This window comes from Diabrotica virgifera, chromosome 1, assembly GCF_917563875.1.
Source record: "Diabrotica virgifera virgifera chromosome 1, PGI_DIABVI_V3a".
Lineage (NCBI taxonomy): Eukaryota > Metazoa > Arthropoda > Insecta > Coleoptera > Chrysomelidae > Diabrotica > Diabrotica virgifera.
Genome location: NC_065443.1, coordinates 33,355,616 through 33,372,127, shown reverse-complemented (window position 1 = coordinate 33,372,127; position 16,512 = coordinate 33,355,616). Strand labels below are relative to the sequence as shown.

At 32.9% G+C, this 16,512-nt stretch overlaps 1 protein-coding gene across 1 annotated transcript in view; it reads left to right on the top strand.

The window, feature by feature from the left end:
* The window catches only part of LOC126882762 (putative helicase mov-10-B.1), a 190,047-nt gene that overhangs the window by 40,385 nt on the left and 133,150 nt on the right, over positions 1-16,512 (top strand). Inside the window, exon 2 of the mRNA XM_050647766.1 lies at positions 11,183-11,404. Within this exon, the coding sequence (XP_050503723.1) occupies positions 11,183-11,404 (222 nt within the window). The remainder of the gene's footprint in view (positions 1-11,182; positions 11,405-16,512) is intronic.

The window sequence follows — 16,512 nt, the reverse complement described above, 5'->3', positions numbered from 1 at the left end:
GAAACTGAGCAACATATTTGTGACTTGTTACTATCAATACCAGATTTGTTGCCAAATATAAATAAATTATTAAAAGACAAACAATCGCAGAAATCGCATTGATTGTAATCGAGCCAGAAAAATCGGTCAAATGGGACTAAGTTTTACCCATACAATCAATGTGATTTCTGCCTTTGTCTTAAGCTTTGTCTTAAGCTACTTACGTTCAATTTTGCTAGATTTTAGAATAAGATTTGTTCCTAATATTATCTGCCTAAAAACAGTAATTAAATTTTATTTTCTTAATAATTGGTCTTTATTGCGTTTGTCCTGAGAATAACTGGAACAGGAAATTTATTAGTGGTCCGTCGTGAACGTCTGAATCCACCGTTTGGCCCTACACTTCAAAAGGTTGAGCGAGCACCCTTGATTTAAATGATGAATATCTGGTGAATAATCAAGTGTCTACCTTGAAAACAAAATCGACTGGTCTGAACGATTTCAAAGAAAATTAATAAATTACCCAAAAATCCTGTTTAGTTTTTGGTGCGCCATCCTGTATGAATATAACCACGACGACATCATTTCTATAAGTAAAAGTATTTTTATACCTGGAGCCTCCGCAGCCACATCTACATTTTTATTGTACCGTCTGCATTTTTGTAACACGTACATTAATTTTTGTAATACCAGCATTTTGAGCGAGTTTTCATATTTTCATAATATTTTGCTGAAATAGGATATCCGCCTTATTTTTACCGTTTAAATTACTGGGATTCTACTACACATCTACTATTTCTGTTTAAACTATTGACCTTAAAAAAATTCAAGAATTTGAATACTTTCTTTCAATTTATCCAAAGTGGCAAAAAACTTAGATGGTATTTTTTAGTGACGTGAGTTATAGGGCTTTTCATTCAGTCATTTGTTTCGAGCTTCTGTCATGTGTCACATAATATTAATATATCTACGTCATACCTTATTGGTATTCTGTATCCCGAAATAACCAAAGTACGTGCCTCCTAGCGGCGGGATACGGGCAACAATACATTGGCTTATAGGGCAGTCCTTACAGTAGGGATCCTGGCCTATACAGAAAAATGCAGGCGGGTGTGGGGTAATACTGCACTTTGGTTGCATTGGTGGTGTATTGGCTAAACGTGCAGGGCAGGGTATGGTGCTGATAGAAAAGGCATTCAGGCATCAAATATCCAAAAATCTTTTCAGGCCATAATAATGAAAAGACCTTCTCCAAACGCAGTAAAAACTTATACTGAAATGATGGCATCTCCTGAGGTAAAATGTTCCGGAAGTAAAATGAGCCTCCGTTCGGATCTCCGGGTGAGGACTATCTCAGGGGGAACACCATTGCAGGTTAGAAAAATCAGGATAGGGTCTTGGAATCTTGGTAGTCTTACAGGTAAGAGTCTGGAGTTAGTGGATGCGCTCAAACGAAGAAGAGTTCAAATTGCTTGTATTCAAGAAACTAGGTGGAAAGGACAAAGGGCGAAAGAACTAGGTGAAGGATACAAATTGTGGTATGTAGGGAGTAGTAACACTAGAAATGGAGTTGGTATAATTGCTGATAGTGAAATGAAAGGTAACGTAGTAGAAGTTGTAAGAACGAGTGATAGAATGATGTCAGTGAAATTTGTAATTGATAAAGAGGTATTGAATGTTGTTTGTGTGTATGCTCCCCAAACAGGTCTGGGTGAGAATGAAAGAAGAGCTTTCTATGATCAATTAGGAGACGTACTGAGTGATATTCCAGCAGAGGAGAAAGTTATAATAGGAGGTGATTTCAATGCACATGTGGGCCAAACCAAGACAGGATATGAAACAATACATGGGGGATTAGGCTTTGGAACTAGAAATGAAGCTGGAGATGACATGCTTGAATTAGCAACAGCATTGGATATGGCGATTGTTAACACATTCTTTAAAAAGAGAGAAACTCAACTTATTACCTACAAAAGTGGACAACATCAATCCCAAATAGACTACTTCATGATAAGGAAAGAAGACATACGTGAATGCAAGGACTGCAAGGTAATAGTGAGTGAGACAGTAAGCCAACAACATAAGCTGCTTGTTCTGGACATCGAAGTAAAAAGCGAAACTAAACAAAAATATCGGAGAGGACCACAAAAAATCAAATGGTGGCTGCTGAAAGACGAGAAAGAAGGTCTATTCAGGAGAAGAATAGTAGAAAAAATATGTTGGAACATGAAAGGAAGCCCTAATACAATTTGGAGAAAAATGGCCAGTAGTATTAGAGAGACTGCTATTGAAATACTTGGGAAAACGTCAGGAAAAAAGTTTGAGGATAAAGAGACTTGGTGGTGGTCAAACGAAGTACAAGGAAAAATAAAAGAGAAGAGAAAATTATATAAAAAGTGGCAAGAAACCAGATCCGACACAGATCTTCAAAACTATATGGTGGCGAAAAAGGAAGCGAAAGTAGCAGTAGCAAAAGCCAAAGCAGAAGCGTATTCAAACCTATATGATCAACTTGATACCAGGGAAGGCGAAACGAAGATATATAAAATAGCCAAACAGAGAGCAAGGAAAGCAAAAGATTTTAATCAGATTAGATGTATCCGAGATGAAAATAATAAAATACTAGTTCACGAAAGGGAAGTCAAAAAGAGATGGAGAAAGTACTTTGACAGCTTATTAAATGAAGAATTTGACAGACAGCCTGTAGAGTCAACGGAGACAGTAGCAGCAATGGTCACCAAAATAACCAACGAGGAAGTGGCTCAAGCGCTTCAAAAAATAAAGAAAGGAAAAGCGGTAGGACCAGATGATATTCCTGGGGAAGTATGGAGAGCATTGGGAGAGACAGGAACAAGGTGGCTAGCAGGTCTATTTAATAGAATTATGGAAGTCGGACAAATGCCAGACGAATGGAGAAGCAGTATACTGGTACCTGTTTACAAAAAAAAGGGAGATATACAACAATGTACAAACTACAGGGCTATAAAACTGCTTAGCCACACCATGAAAATATGGGAAAGAGTAATTGATAGACGGATACGTGAAGAGACCGAAATATCCGTGAATCAATTTGGCTTTATGCAGGGTAGATCAACAACAGATGCAATTTTCATTATAAGGCAGTTGATGGAAAAATACAGGAGTAAAGAAACAAACGCTCATATGGTATTCATTGATCTTGAGAAAGCATATGATAGAGTTCCTCGAGAGATTCTGTGGTGGGCACTCAATAAGAAAGGAGTCCCTGGTGAATATGTAAAGATTGTGAGGGATATGTATGAGGGAGTAACGACTAGTGTTAGGACAGGTGTGGGAGAGACTGATAAATTTCATGTGAAAGTAGGATTGCACCAAGGCTCTGTGCTTAGTCCGTATTTATTCTCATTAGTTTTGGACCAGATAACAGCGAAACTACAGGGTAACATTCCATGGTGCTTAATGTATGCTGATGATGTCGTGTTAGTAGGAAATAGTGAAAGAGACTTAGAACAAAAACTGGAACAGTGGAGACAAGCTCTGGAGGAAAAAGGTTTAAAACTTAGTAGGACAAAAACAGAGTATTTGGAATGTTCATTTAAAGATGGAGCTACTACAAATAAAATGGTATCTTTGGATGGTGAAATGATTGTGAAAAGCAATAGTTTTAAGTACCTAGGATCGGTATTACAGAGTAATGGAGAAATAGATGGAGATGCATGCAGTAGAATTAGGGCTGGATGGATGAAGTGGAAAGAAGCGAGTGGTGTGTTGTGTGACAGAAAAATTCCAATGAAGCTGAAGGGAAAATTCTATAAAACAGCCATAAGACCGGCTATGATGTACGGAACTGAATGTTGGGCAGTGAAAAAGAAAGAGGAACAACGAATACATGTGGCGGAAATGAGAATGCTTAGATGGATGAGTGGAGTGACAAAGAAGGATAAAATTAGAAATGAGTATATTAGGGGAAGTCTAGGTGTGGCACCAATTGATGCCAAAATGAGAGAGCATAGGTTAAGATGGTTCGGTCATGTTCAACGTCGAGACGTTAATCACCCAATACGAAGAATAGCTGAAGTGCAGATTCCTGGAAGGAGTAGGAGAGGAAGACCAAAGAAGACCTGGGAGGAGGCGATAAGGCAGGACATGTTGGTAAAGGGGATTAACATTGATATGACCCAAGACAGAATTGTGTGGAGAAATGCAATTAGGGAAGCCGACCCCGCATAGGGATAAGGCAAAGAGAATGATGATGACCTTATTGGTATTTTACAATAATACAAACCAAAGACGTATGACTTAGTTATATTAATATTAACTGACACATGACAGAAGCTCGAAACAAATGACAATCCATGAAAAGCCCCATTGAAAAGGTACAGTTTTACCTTGGTATAAATTGCATTGTAATCAAACAAATTTACAGTTGAGTCCACGAGTCTTTACCCGTGCGTCATCATTTAAAATTTAAAGCATACGAAATAAGTCGGAAATTTATTAAACGCAACAAGTGACAGAAAGTAGGTATTAATTATTATTCCGATCACGGATTATAGTATACTTTGACGTTATCAAATAAATAGAATGTCAAATTTAAGTTTTGCTTTAAAATTTTGGTGCATAATTACAACTACATTTGAAGTAGCTTAATGAATTCTTTTATTATCACATAATTTATAATAATAAACATATATTAATAAACAATTTATAAAAAAATTCAATAATATATTTTCTTTTTGTTATTTTATTCACTTTGGCGGAACATTAAACACAAGCATTCCTTAACTGTGTAAATATGGTTAGCTTTCTACGTTGTGAAAATTTATCGTAAAATAACATAAACTTACTATAAAATTTCTCCAATATAAAATTAGTTGTGAAAACAACTGTTAGGTACTGTTTGTATACTACAAAAAACTTAAAATGCAAAAATTCGACAAAATAACAGCAACAAGTTCAACAAACTGACAGCCACAAAAGTAAACAAACCAAAATGTCAGAAATTGTATTTAAAATACATATGTGAAAACATCCCCAATCGTCTTCCTGTGTACCTCTCTCTTTTCAATGCATTGAGTCTAGAGTCTAGATCGTTCATAAAAATAACATGTGTTTTTACTTAATAACAGGCGGCAGCTGGTTTGTCATTAGTTTCATGCGTAGAAGAGAATGATGCTGATGCTAGATAAAAAGTATGTGTTTTATCTCGCCAGGTATTAATGACGTACAGGTAAAGACTCGTGGACTCAACTGTATGTGATTTTTTATTTTTTTTTCATTATACACAATAAAATTCCAATGCACAACTCAATTATTTATACAATGGATATTCGTGCTGTCGCCAGGGGGGGTACAACGGCCTTCTTTATTTATTGTATTTTGACCAGTAGAACACGAATTTTTTAGGTAACAGTTAGTCCGGATGTCGATAAGATTATTATAAACAAAAACTTGCCAAATTACATAAAAGCGATTTTTGGCAAAACAAAACATTTTTTGTATTTTTGGGGTCATTCTAAGCAAAAAATGTTGTTATTTACAAGTTTTTTCATAGGATGCCTAGTTTTCGAGATAAACGCGGTTGCGATGGTGGGGATTACAAGACTAGCATTTCCGTTCCGATAATGTACTGGGAAACGAGATCTCCTTTGTGGCCTCACCTCACCGACAGGCAGTTTAATTGATAAATTCTATGTCTGCACCAGAAATTGTTTTCGGTGCTTTTTTAATTGAGGGATCTGCCAACATTATGGCACCTATGTAAGTGGAAATTGTGAGAACGATAAAAATTAGTACACATCGTTGGCGTGTAATGTGTATTGCGTCGTGGTATGGGGAAGGGGGAACTGGAAGTTAGAATTAGCCAATTGTAATATAAAATAGAAATTCGTCTTCGTCATAGGGATGATACAAATGTATTTTTCAGTAACAGTTACGTTACGTTCCGGTTCCATATTCATACACTTGTTCCAAATACTAGTTACTTTTTAACCTAGTATTTTTCATATTTTCCTGTCACAAACGGTTGTGATGCCACAGCTACCGATTTTTCGGCAGATCTACCGAATTCCTGTCAAATCTAGCGATCTACCGAAGTTTTTTTCTACGGAAAAATGAAAATTGAAAATATAAAAATATTCGTTTTTTGTTTTGATACTTATTGATTGCAGTTCATTATTAGAAATTTTTTTGGCGGTTGCCCTGATAGATTATTTGGCAATAGAGTTAATAATAATTTGGCAATAGAGTTTAGTCAATTTTCAAGAATCCATCCTTGCATTTGCTTGCAGTTACTTTGGTTGCTCTAACTTCGGCTTTTGGGTTCAGGAACTCCACGCCACCCATAAAAATAAATAAATGGCATTAATAAGTATGGCTTACAATATATAGGTCCTACTCCTACTATCCCATATCGAATGTAATCTTTATTTGCTTTTTTAATTTTTAATTAACTAAAAAGTTATTTGCACATACAGAAAGTGTGCCATTCAAACAAAAAACTAAAATACTTTAAGTATAGAATAATATAGTAAAAAGAAAGAACCAACATGATACGTTTCACATGTGGCATACTTACCCCACCGTAAACCGTATTAATCCCGTGAAAACCTCAATAAAACTACATACAAAGTATGTAATACCCTACACACAAAATGTATAGTAACTGAAACTGTTCCCAGTGCGTATCAGGTACCTGTTACAAAAATACCACAGCGCGTATCGAGTAACGATTATAGACCTTAAAAAAACATTAAAAAGTATAGCTAAAAAGATTGAATGGGTCTCTTCGCTCAATAAAAATACATCAGCTACAACTCTTTGAAATCAAGCTAAGAAACTTTACAGAAAACCGGTATCAAACATAAAATCTTTAGATCAGAAATGAATGGATGACTTTCTCATTAAAGTTGCACCCCCCAACTGCGAACCCTCAAATAATTCCCAGCTACATAGCATCAACCCCAGCTGACAAAAATCATTTTCTCTTAAAACCTTTCACTTGCAATGAACTAATTTTCGCTATAAATAATCGTAAAGATAATAGTCCAGGATACGATCATATCAAATACTCCATGCTTCTAAATCTTCCAGAAGTAGCAAAACATTTTCTATTGGACCTTTTAAATCGTATAGTTCCAGACAGTTCTGACGTAAATATTTTTAAAAACATAATTGTTATTCCGATTCTAAAACCTACAAAAGATCCAAATTCAGCCGAATCTTATCGACTCTTTTCTATTTTTTCGTGTGTATTTAAAACTTTAGAACGGATGTTAAAAAACAGACTAGAATGGTGGGTACATACTAAAAAGTTACTACCAAACAATCAATTTGGATACAGACGAGGATGTGGAGCTTTAGATGCTCTAGCTAAAGTTGTAATGGACATACAGAGTAATTTTTCTAGAAATAATTATTTGCTCACTTTATCACTAGATATAGAAGGCGCTTATGACAGTGTGTGTTTACCTCGATTAAAAGACAAAATAATCAATCAGTTTTAAATACCCATAAAACTGGCACAAACCATTCTTAATTTCTACACTGATAGACGCCTATACGTTAGAAACCATAAAAATGAACTTCTTGGACCACGTTATAATATAGGAAATGGTTGAATGCTCGAATATATTATGAATTTTACAAAGGCAAAGGCAGATATCGAGCACTGAATTTATTTAATCTTTCTTAAGTATACTTTCGCTATCTAGAACATCATCAGGGGTATCTGAAATAAGTAAAGAAAACGCCATTGTAAAGGAAGAAAAAGTTGAAACTTCGACAAAAAATCGAAAATGAAATGATAAAAAAATTCAATAACGTTTTTACTAACTTCGTCAATAAAGAGAAGGTATTATCCTCGAATGTCATTTAATATGAAATAGTTTGGTGGCAACTTGCCACCAGCAAGTATTTCAAATAACTTATTATGTCTGTATGGATTGTCATTAGTGTTCAAACTTTCAAATCCATTTATCTCAAAAGTTAAGATTTTGACTTAGTGCATTTTGGTTGTAAGCCCACGATTTTTTATCTGGGACTTTTTTCTTTTCTTTAGGAGATGTCGTTACAGGGTCCTAAAAGTGGATTTTCAACTATTTTTAAAATTCCACTTAAATATACAGTTTGGTTTCGTTTTGATTCAGAGGTGTGCGCGCAGATCCCCTGAGTAAAACAGAAACAGCTGTCTGGAGATTGTATATCGCCTCTGAATCGAAAGCAAACATACCTATAGTCCGTTTAGAAAATATCCGGAAAAAAGAAAGCAGAATTATAATTTTACGGTATTTATTTCTATCAGTTGAAATATAAAATTTCAACAAATAATTCATCTCATTTACTTATACAACCTCCATTTAATGTTGTTCTGAAGGTATTTCCTTGTGGCATTTTTATAACTAACTATTTTTAATGGGAATAAGCCACAATTTTACCAAAAAAATGATTTTTTTTTAACGTTTCGAAGCCCAAATCGGGTTTCGTTGTCAATATACAAAATACTACTAAAAATGTTGTTGCTACGTAAAAAAAATTCTTCTAATAATTTATTTAATCTGACTCATTTATATTGGCAATACTTCTGAATATTATACATTTTAAAGTAGAAGACTTTAAAATGATATCGCCAATATTTATGAGTTGCGTTCGTGGGACGACTTTACTAAAAGATAGTTCATTCGATTACATGAAATCAATCCCAACTCAAGAATATCCGTCACAAAAAAATCATAGCATGTGATCTGTCTTTAAAAAGACAACCAAATGCAACGATGACAGTAAAATTCTCGCGTTAGAGATTCCATAGTAAATCACGACGGAAAACCAGGAAAAAACCTCGTGATACTATCCCGACGTCGTAAGTATTTATTTGGTCTTACATTTAATTTACTTTCAAAAAACTAATACCAAATTCTGACCTTAATATGTTTAAATTATAAATAATATTAATAATACATAGATATACAATAAGTAATACTAAAATATAAAATTTGTACTAACTCGATATGATATTGACTTACTAATCGTGGTATTTTCTTTCTATTGACTTCCTCTTTCAGTATGGATAACCACATCCTACTGCATTCTACCGAGGAATTTGCGACACAATTGGTTTCATTTAGCATAATTAGAGCCGCTTCTTTGATTTTTCTCTTTTTACTATCTGATTTTTTCAGGACTATACTTGAATCTCTCCACTGAACTCATATGTTCATTATCCCATGCGTGATTCGTGTATAGTCCTGAAAGAATCATATAGTAAAAAGAGAAAAATCAAAGAAGCGGCTCTAATTATGCTAAATGAAACCAATTGGGTCGCAAATTCCTCGGTAGAATGCAGTAGGATGTGGTTACCCATACTGAAAGAGGAAGTCAATAGAAAGAAAATACCACGATTAGTAAGTCAATATCATATCGAGTTAGTACAAATTTTATATTTTAGTATTACTTATTGTATATCTATGTATTATTAATATTATTTATAATTTAAACATATTAAGGTCAGAATTTGGTATTAGTTTTTTGAAAGTAAATTAAATGTAAGACCAAATACTTACGATGTCGGGATAGTATCACGAGGTTTTTTCCTGGTTTTCCCTCGTGATTTACTATGGAATCTCTAACGCGAGAATTTTACTGTCATCGTTGCATTTGGTTGTCTTTTTAAAGAGAGATTACATGCTATGATTTTTTTGTGACGGATATTCTTGAGTTGGGATTGATTTCATGTAATCGAATGAACTCTATCTTTTAGTAAAGTCGTCCCAGGAACGCTAATCATAAATACTGGCAATATCATTTTAAAGTTTACTACTTTAAAATGTATAATATAGGTCTGAATTGCCAATATAAATGAGTCAGATTAAATCAATTATTAGAAGAATTTTTTTTTACTTAGCAACAACATTCTTGTTTATTTTAGTAGTATTTTGTATTTCGACAACGAAACCCGATTTGGGCTTCGAAACGTTAATAAAATCATTTTTTTGGTAAAATTGTGGCTTATTCCCATTAAAAATAGTTGGTTAACCTCCATTTAAATTTAAACACTTAACTAAACGTCCAGGTACACCCGAAACTAGGTCAAGGCCATAATTTTCGGTAATGGTGTTCCAGGCCTGTAAAACTGACGGAATCAAACCATCTTTATCTCGTGGCGCTTCTCGTTCCACTTCAATCTTCATCGGTCCCCATATGTTTTCAATGGGGCTAAGATCTGGAGATGCCGCTGGCCACGGAGTTGTTGCCAATTCGTGTTCTTGCATCCAAGCTTGAGTATAAGCAGAAGTATGGCATCTTGCATTATTTTGCTGAAAACGCCACCCCTCTGGATATAAAAGATGAACCGTTTCAAGAGGAAAACCATTTAGGATGTCACAATATTTCGCACTATCAACAGTACCATTAACTATACAAAGAAGTGTAGCACCACGCTGAGATATTACTCCCCAAACCATTATTTTAGTGGGAAATTTGGAAATTTGAACGGTAACATTTTCTCTTGATATAACTTTTAGATGATTTACACCAAGCTGGAAACAACTTTCATCAGATATAAAGACATTATTAAAATTATCTTTTCGAAAACGTTGACAAAAATCTATTCTTCGTTGCCTTTGCAGAGGTGTTCTTGTAGGGATTTCTTTTGGATACCTTGATATGTAGCCTTGCTTTTTCAGTGACATGCGGACAGTTTCTGGGCACACTTTTATTCTTCGTTGATTTTCAAATCTGTTCGCTAATTTTCTAAACTCTAGGCGCGGATTTTGTCGTCCTAAAGCCACTAAAGCATTTAAATTGTTTCCGCGAATCTTAAGCGGTCTACCCGAAACTGGTCTATGTCTCATATCTATGCCATTTTTTATCCTGTTTATTTTTTCATACACCGCACTTTTTTCGAGTTCAGTCAATTACACTAATTTTTTAACGTTTCGGACACCCTTTCTATACAAATATTCCGCCACATTTCTTTTTTCTACTTGCGACATTATTTCACAAACCTTAAGTCTGTTTACAAACAACAATATTTGACAGATGGTGTTGTCATGCTATTTTGCCCATAACCTACTATCGTCACAACCTACTTGATGCATTACTTTTGTCTTAAAATATTAGAAAAAGGAAATCTATTACAAATAGGAAAATATAAAATTCCGGATACTTTCTAGTAATATAAATGTCTTTTATTTTCACATAGTATATTTTTTATTTTTTGTGTTTTTAGAGGACTTCGTTAAAGATCTTTTGAAAGAAAATATCATCCAGAATTATACAGCACAAAGAATAACCGTTCGTGAATTTTACAACAAAAATTACAGAAATGTGGGAGGGATGTGTTTTTATGAGTTTAACATGGAGTTATGGAGATATTGGTATATAAACTCCTTTACCACAAAAACTATAAAATTTGATGAACGATGGATCAATTATTTTGCTCTTCAAGTTGGTAAGTAGTTTTTCAACAATAAAAGATACTATACGAAATGCGAAATATTTTGATAAAAAAAATCCTTTATAAAAGGTATATATTTAAAAATCCACAAGGAAAGAGTTTTCCTGTAGTTGGCTGTATACCATGTAAAACAAAAAATAGTAAAATCATTTATAAATGGTATATATTTAAAATCACTAAAAAGGGCTACATCACAATCACATAAATAGTTTTCGATTGGTTTACGAATCATCATCAGGCTAACCACCAAGATATAATTTTACAAAAATGTGTGGGTCAAAGCCCTGTAAAAGTAATCCGTTAAGGAAACATTGGTTGAAAATGTTAACTTAAGCCTGGATGTTTAAAATATCGATACATTTTTGTCAAAGTAACGTAAGTGACATTTTTGGCGACAATCATGTTTTTCCATTAAACTAACGGTATTAGTGTTTAGAAGGTACTGCCAAAGTGTAGTAAGCCTAGAATTACTTTAAAACCTTTTTTTTTAACTATTAAACGTATGTCCAGAATTGTTTTAATCATACCCGCAAAACAAACGCAACTTTAGCACAATTTCCATAATAATAACGTAAGCAAACGTCGTTTACCGCCATAATAACGTAAGTACCGGTCGGTTTCTGTTACTTACGTCAGATTTTCGCAGTCAGTGTTTGGCTTACGACAGTGACAGATTCGTGCTACAATCGACTAAATTATTGATTTTAGGTAAGTTATAACGAAAAACATGTTTTCAAAAAACTCTAAAACCTTAACTAACATTATGAACCTGTAAAACTCCTTTTCATATTTAATTTCGTTTATTTATTACAAATTATTTTCTCATAACCTAAGAATAAATTCGGTTGAATTGTTTGTTAAAAAATCTTTGTAAATTTTGACATAGAATGTAAAATGTTTGTCAAGAATAAGTTAAAAATTGTAAAATTATCAATTTGAACTCTTGTATCTAGAAAACGATCAGAAATAAAAAAATATTGCTTGCATGTTTCTATTCTGATTTGCATAGAATAGTGCAGTCACTGAAGCTTTTCACCTTCGATTTCGTTGAACCTTCATCGATTTTCATTAAAATTGGCGAGTTGTTAGAGGTTACCATAAGGAATAAAGTTGACATAATGCAAACTTGCGCTTTTACCCTGGGAGTGGATGATCCCCCTTCTCGGGGTGAAAATTATTTTATTAAAAATAATACCCTAAGTCGATAGAGGGACAGATTCTAAGCCAAATTTGTTATATAACGTTATTAAAATGAATTAATGCTTTTTTAGTTATTAAATATCAAAGATTTTATTTTTTCGTAATAAAAAGCCTGTTTTAAAGCGGTTTTTCACGTATATCTAAAAAACTATAAGCTTTTACAAAAAGTTGTTACTGGCGAAATTGAGGATAATAAAAAACTAAATACACCCCTTACTCAAAAAACTAAACTAATGTTAATTCAAAGTGAGTTATGGGTAATTGAGTGTATATTATTTTCGACGAGTACTCAAATCTAAGTATTCAAGCTTAAATAACGGGAAAACGATGCACTTCATAAAATATACCTGCTAAACACTTGTCAAAGTACTTGGGAATACCTATCAAATGAGCTGCAAAAAAAGTTAATAGCTTCAAAATTAAGCAAGTTATGATGAAAATAACAGAACCCTTTCGAATTTTTTAGGAAAAAGTGAAAAATAAAACATATCCCATTTCCACAAAAATTAAAAATTTATAGTAATGCTTACAAGAATTTCTTTATATTAGTATAGGTAATTATTCCAACAAGTTTGACCGGTTTAGAATGCATATTTTTGAAAAAAGTGTAATTTAAAAAAATCAGAATTTTTAAAATGATCGTAAGTTTCATTTTCTTTTGATAATAACTCTAAAAATTTTAGTTTTTTCCGTGTCAAATATTTTACCTTTTTTACTTAATTGATTGTTGTAACATTATTTTGTGTTTCTTATAATAAACGATTGTTTGTAATTCTTTCCAAATTATGTACTTTAAGTGCTACAATTTCCCGCCAAAGTGGCGTATGTGTGTGATTACGTTGTATTTTTTATCAAGACTCAAGATTTTAGAACCCATAAAATAACTTAAGTATCAATTAACAGTTAAAAATATACAAAAACTTTAAAAAATATTGTTCTTTATTAAACTGTATACCTCAAAAAACACCCTGGTAAATTTTGTATAATTTGAATAAGCTTAACCAGGTTAAATTAAAAACATGGTTTTTCTACAAAAACGTTTTTGGTGACTTACGTTACTATGCCAAAAAATATTATTTTACTAATATGCCCCAGGTAACATCTGAGCTGTGGTTTGACTTGTTCACATGGTGAACTTGCTGACATACCTTCACCATCTGATCAAGTCAAACCACAGCTCAGATGTTACCTGGGGCATATTAGTAAACTATTTTAAACATCCATGCTTAAGTTAGCATTTTCAACCAATGTTTCCTTGAAGGATTACTTTTACAGGGCTTTGACCCACATATTTTTGTAAAATTATATGTTGGTGGTTGGCATGTAAATTTCACGTAAGCACTGATAAATTGGTAAACCAATCGAAAACTAGTTATGTGATTGTGATGTAGCTCTTTTTAGACCAGAGAAATTAGTAAATAAATGGCCTCTTTCGTGATATCCGTTGATACAGGTATCTAAGAACTGCTTTGGGTAAATTTGGTTACAACAATATCCAATATAAAAATTATGCAAAAGATCAAACGTACTTTTTATCTTATAAACAATATATAAGCAATTAAAGATCGCTATTTGATTGTAAATATTAAAGGTGGAGACCGGTATGTTATACGGAAAGGTGATACAATTTTGCTGAAGAAGCATAGAAAATTGTTTAAAATGAGAGTTTGAAAAGTTATTTTAAAAAGATAGAAAAAATATAGAAGAAAAGATAGAATAAGTTTGAAAAGATATAGTATTACAAAAATATGTGGGTAAAAACCCTTTACAAGTAATCCGTCAAGAAAACATCGGTTAAAAATCCGAACTTAAGCATGGGTGTTTAAAATATTCCATTAACCCTTAAACGCCCAAGGGTGGGTAAAAAATGTCCACCTAATGCGTATATCCTTGTAACATATTTATTACGTGTTTAAAAATTTTCCAAAAATTATTTATTGTTAAAAAGACAGCCTTTTATCGAATGTTAAATTGTTTCTACCGATATTTTTGAAAATAAAAGTAATAACTTGAGTTAAATATGGGTGGGCATAAAAAAGTACACCCTTGGTAAAACTTTTTACTAAAGTTTTCTATATAATTTCTCGTTGGTAGGAACATAAACCATATAATTATCAACATATAATTACATAATCGACATAATTATCCGCCAACCAGGAGGCTGAAAGGAAGAATATGGAGAAAATCTACAAATTTGAATTACTGGCTTTTACTGGTATGTTAATTTTGATGTACATTGTAATTTTGTTGTAAGGCTTGTAAATTGTTTATATTAATATTTTACAAGATGCTGCGTTTATTAAGCATAAGATCCTTAAGTTTAATCCATTTCCAACAACTCTCAATAAATATATTAGCTATTTTCGAGGTGGACATTTTTTACCCACCCTTGGGCGTACATGGAACCTAAAAAAGGTTGGGCGTTTAAGGGTTAATACGCCCCAGGTAACATCTGAGCTATGGTTTGACTTGTTCACATGATTACAGTATGGCAGCAACATCCATGCTTAAGTTCGCATTTTTAACCGATGTTTCCTTGATGGATTACTTGTAAAGAGTTTTTACCCACATATTTTTGTAATATTATATCTTGGTGGTTAGCATGTAAATTTCACGTAAGCACTGATGGTGATTGGTCAACCAATCGAAAACTAGTTCTGTGATGTAGCCCTTTTTAGGGATTTTAAATATATACAAAAAACAGTAAAATCCTTTATAAAAGGTATATATTTAAAATCCCTAAAATCGGCCAGAGAACTAAGGATTTTCCCGTGACATCCGTTGATACAGGTATCTAAGAACTGCTTTGGGTAAATTTAGTTACAACAATATCCAATATAAAAATTATGCAAAAGATCAAACGTACTTTTTCACTTATAAACAATATATAAACAATTAAAAATCGCTATTTGATTTTAAATATTAAAAGTGGAGACCGATAAGCTATATGGAAAGGTGATACAATTTTGCTGAAGAAGCATAGACAATTCTTTAAAATGAGTGTTTGAAAAGTAATTTTTGTTAATTTGTTGCTTAGTTATGGGGAAAATAGCTTTAAAAGTCGGTTTTTTGAAAATCATTAATAACTTTTCTAAAAATACACAAAAAACTTTAATTTTGCGTCAGTATAGGAACAATTACAAGTATTCAGCTGTTAAAATTTCAAGAAGTTTCACTTAATAGTTATTGCAAAATTGAAATTGTTTATCCCAAAAAGCTTTTATCTACGGCAATATTATGCGTAAACTGTTAGGTCCACATAATTTCTGAAGACATCAAAAGAAAGAGAAAGGCTCATTCTATCAAACTAGATCACTTCTTGAATAAAAAGTTTGTAATAAATGTTGTAAAATAATTTTGAAATAGTAGTGTTATTTTAAGCTTATAAACAATTAAAATAACTCAGACGCATTAACATGAAGAAAGTTGATTTTTTTTATTCGACATGTTGGTATTCTTATACAAACTGAAACAAAAATTTAATACCCTCCGACCCTTAAAACCCGAGTTAGCCACTTTTTTTCAAAAATTCGCAGGGGCTTTGTTTATAAACATTAGAAAATTTGAAAAGAAACATTGAAACGGCTGAAAGATCACGTTTATACAAAAAAAAAATCAAAACGATTCTTGTAAAAATGAGCCGTCCATGAAAGTGAAGGGTTTCAAAGTAAAGCGATTCTTACCCTATAGATTTTATTATCAAAAACTTAATACACATTTATAAAAGGCGCAATACCTCCGGTTCTTACCAACGAAAATGGATGTTCTTTTTGCAGTGAATACTTCTTATCGGTTGGTATGGAAATTTAATGACAAATACTAAATTCATATTTGGCGTCATTCAAAAATCATGACGCGATTGGTAAGCTTGCGGTATACCGTATACATCTGCATCTGTAGAG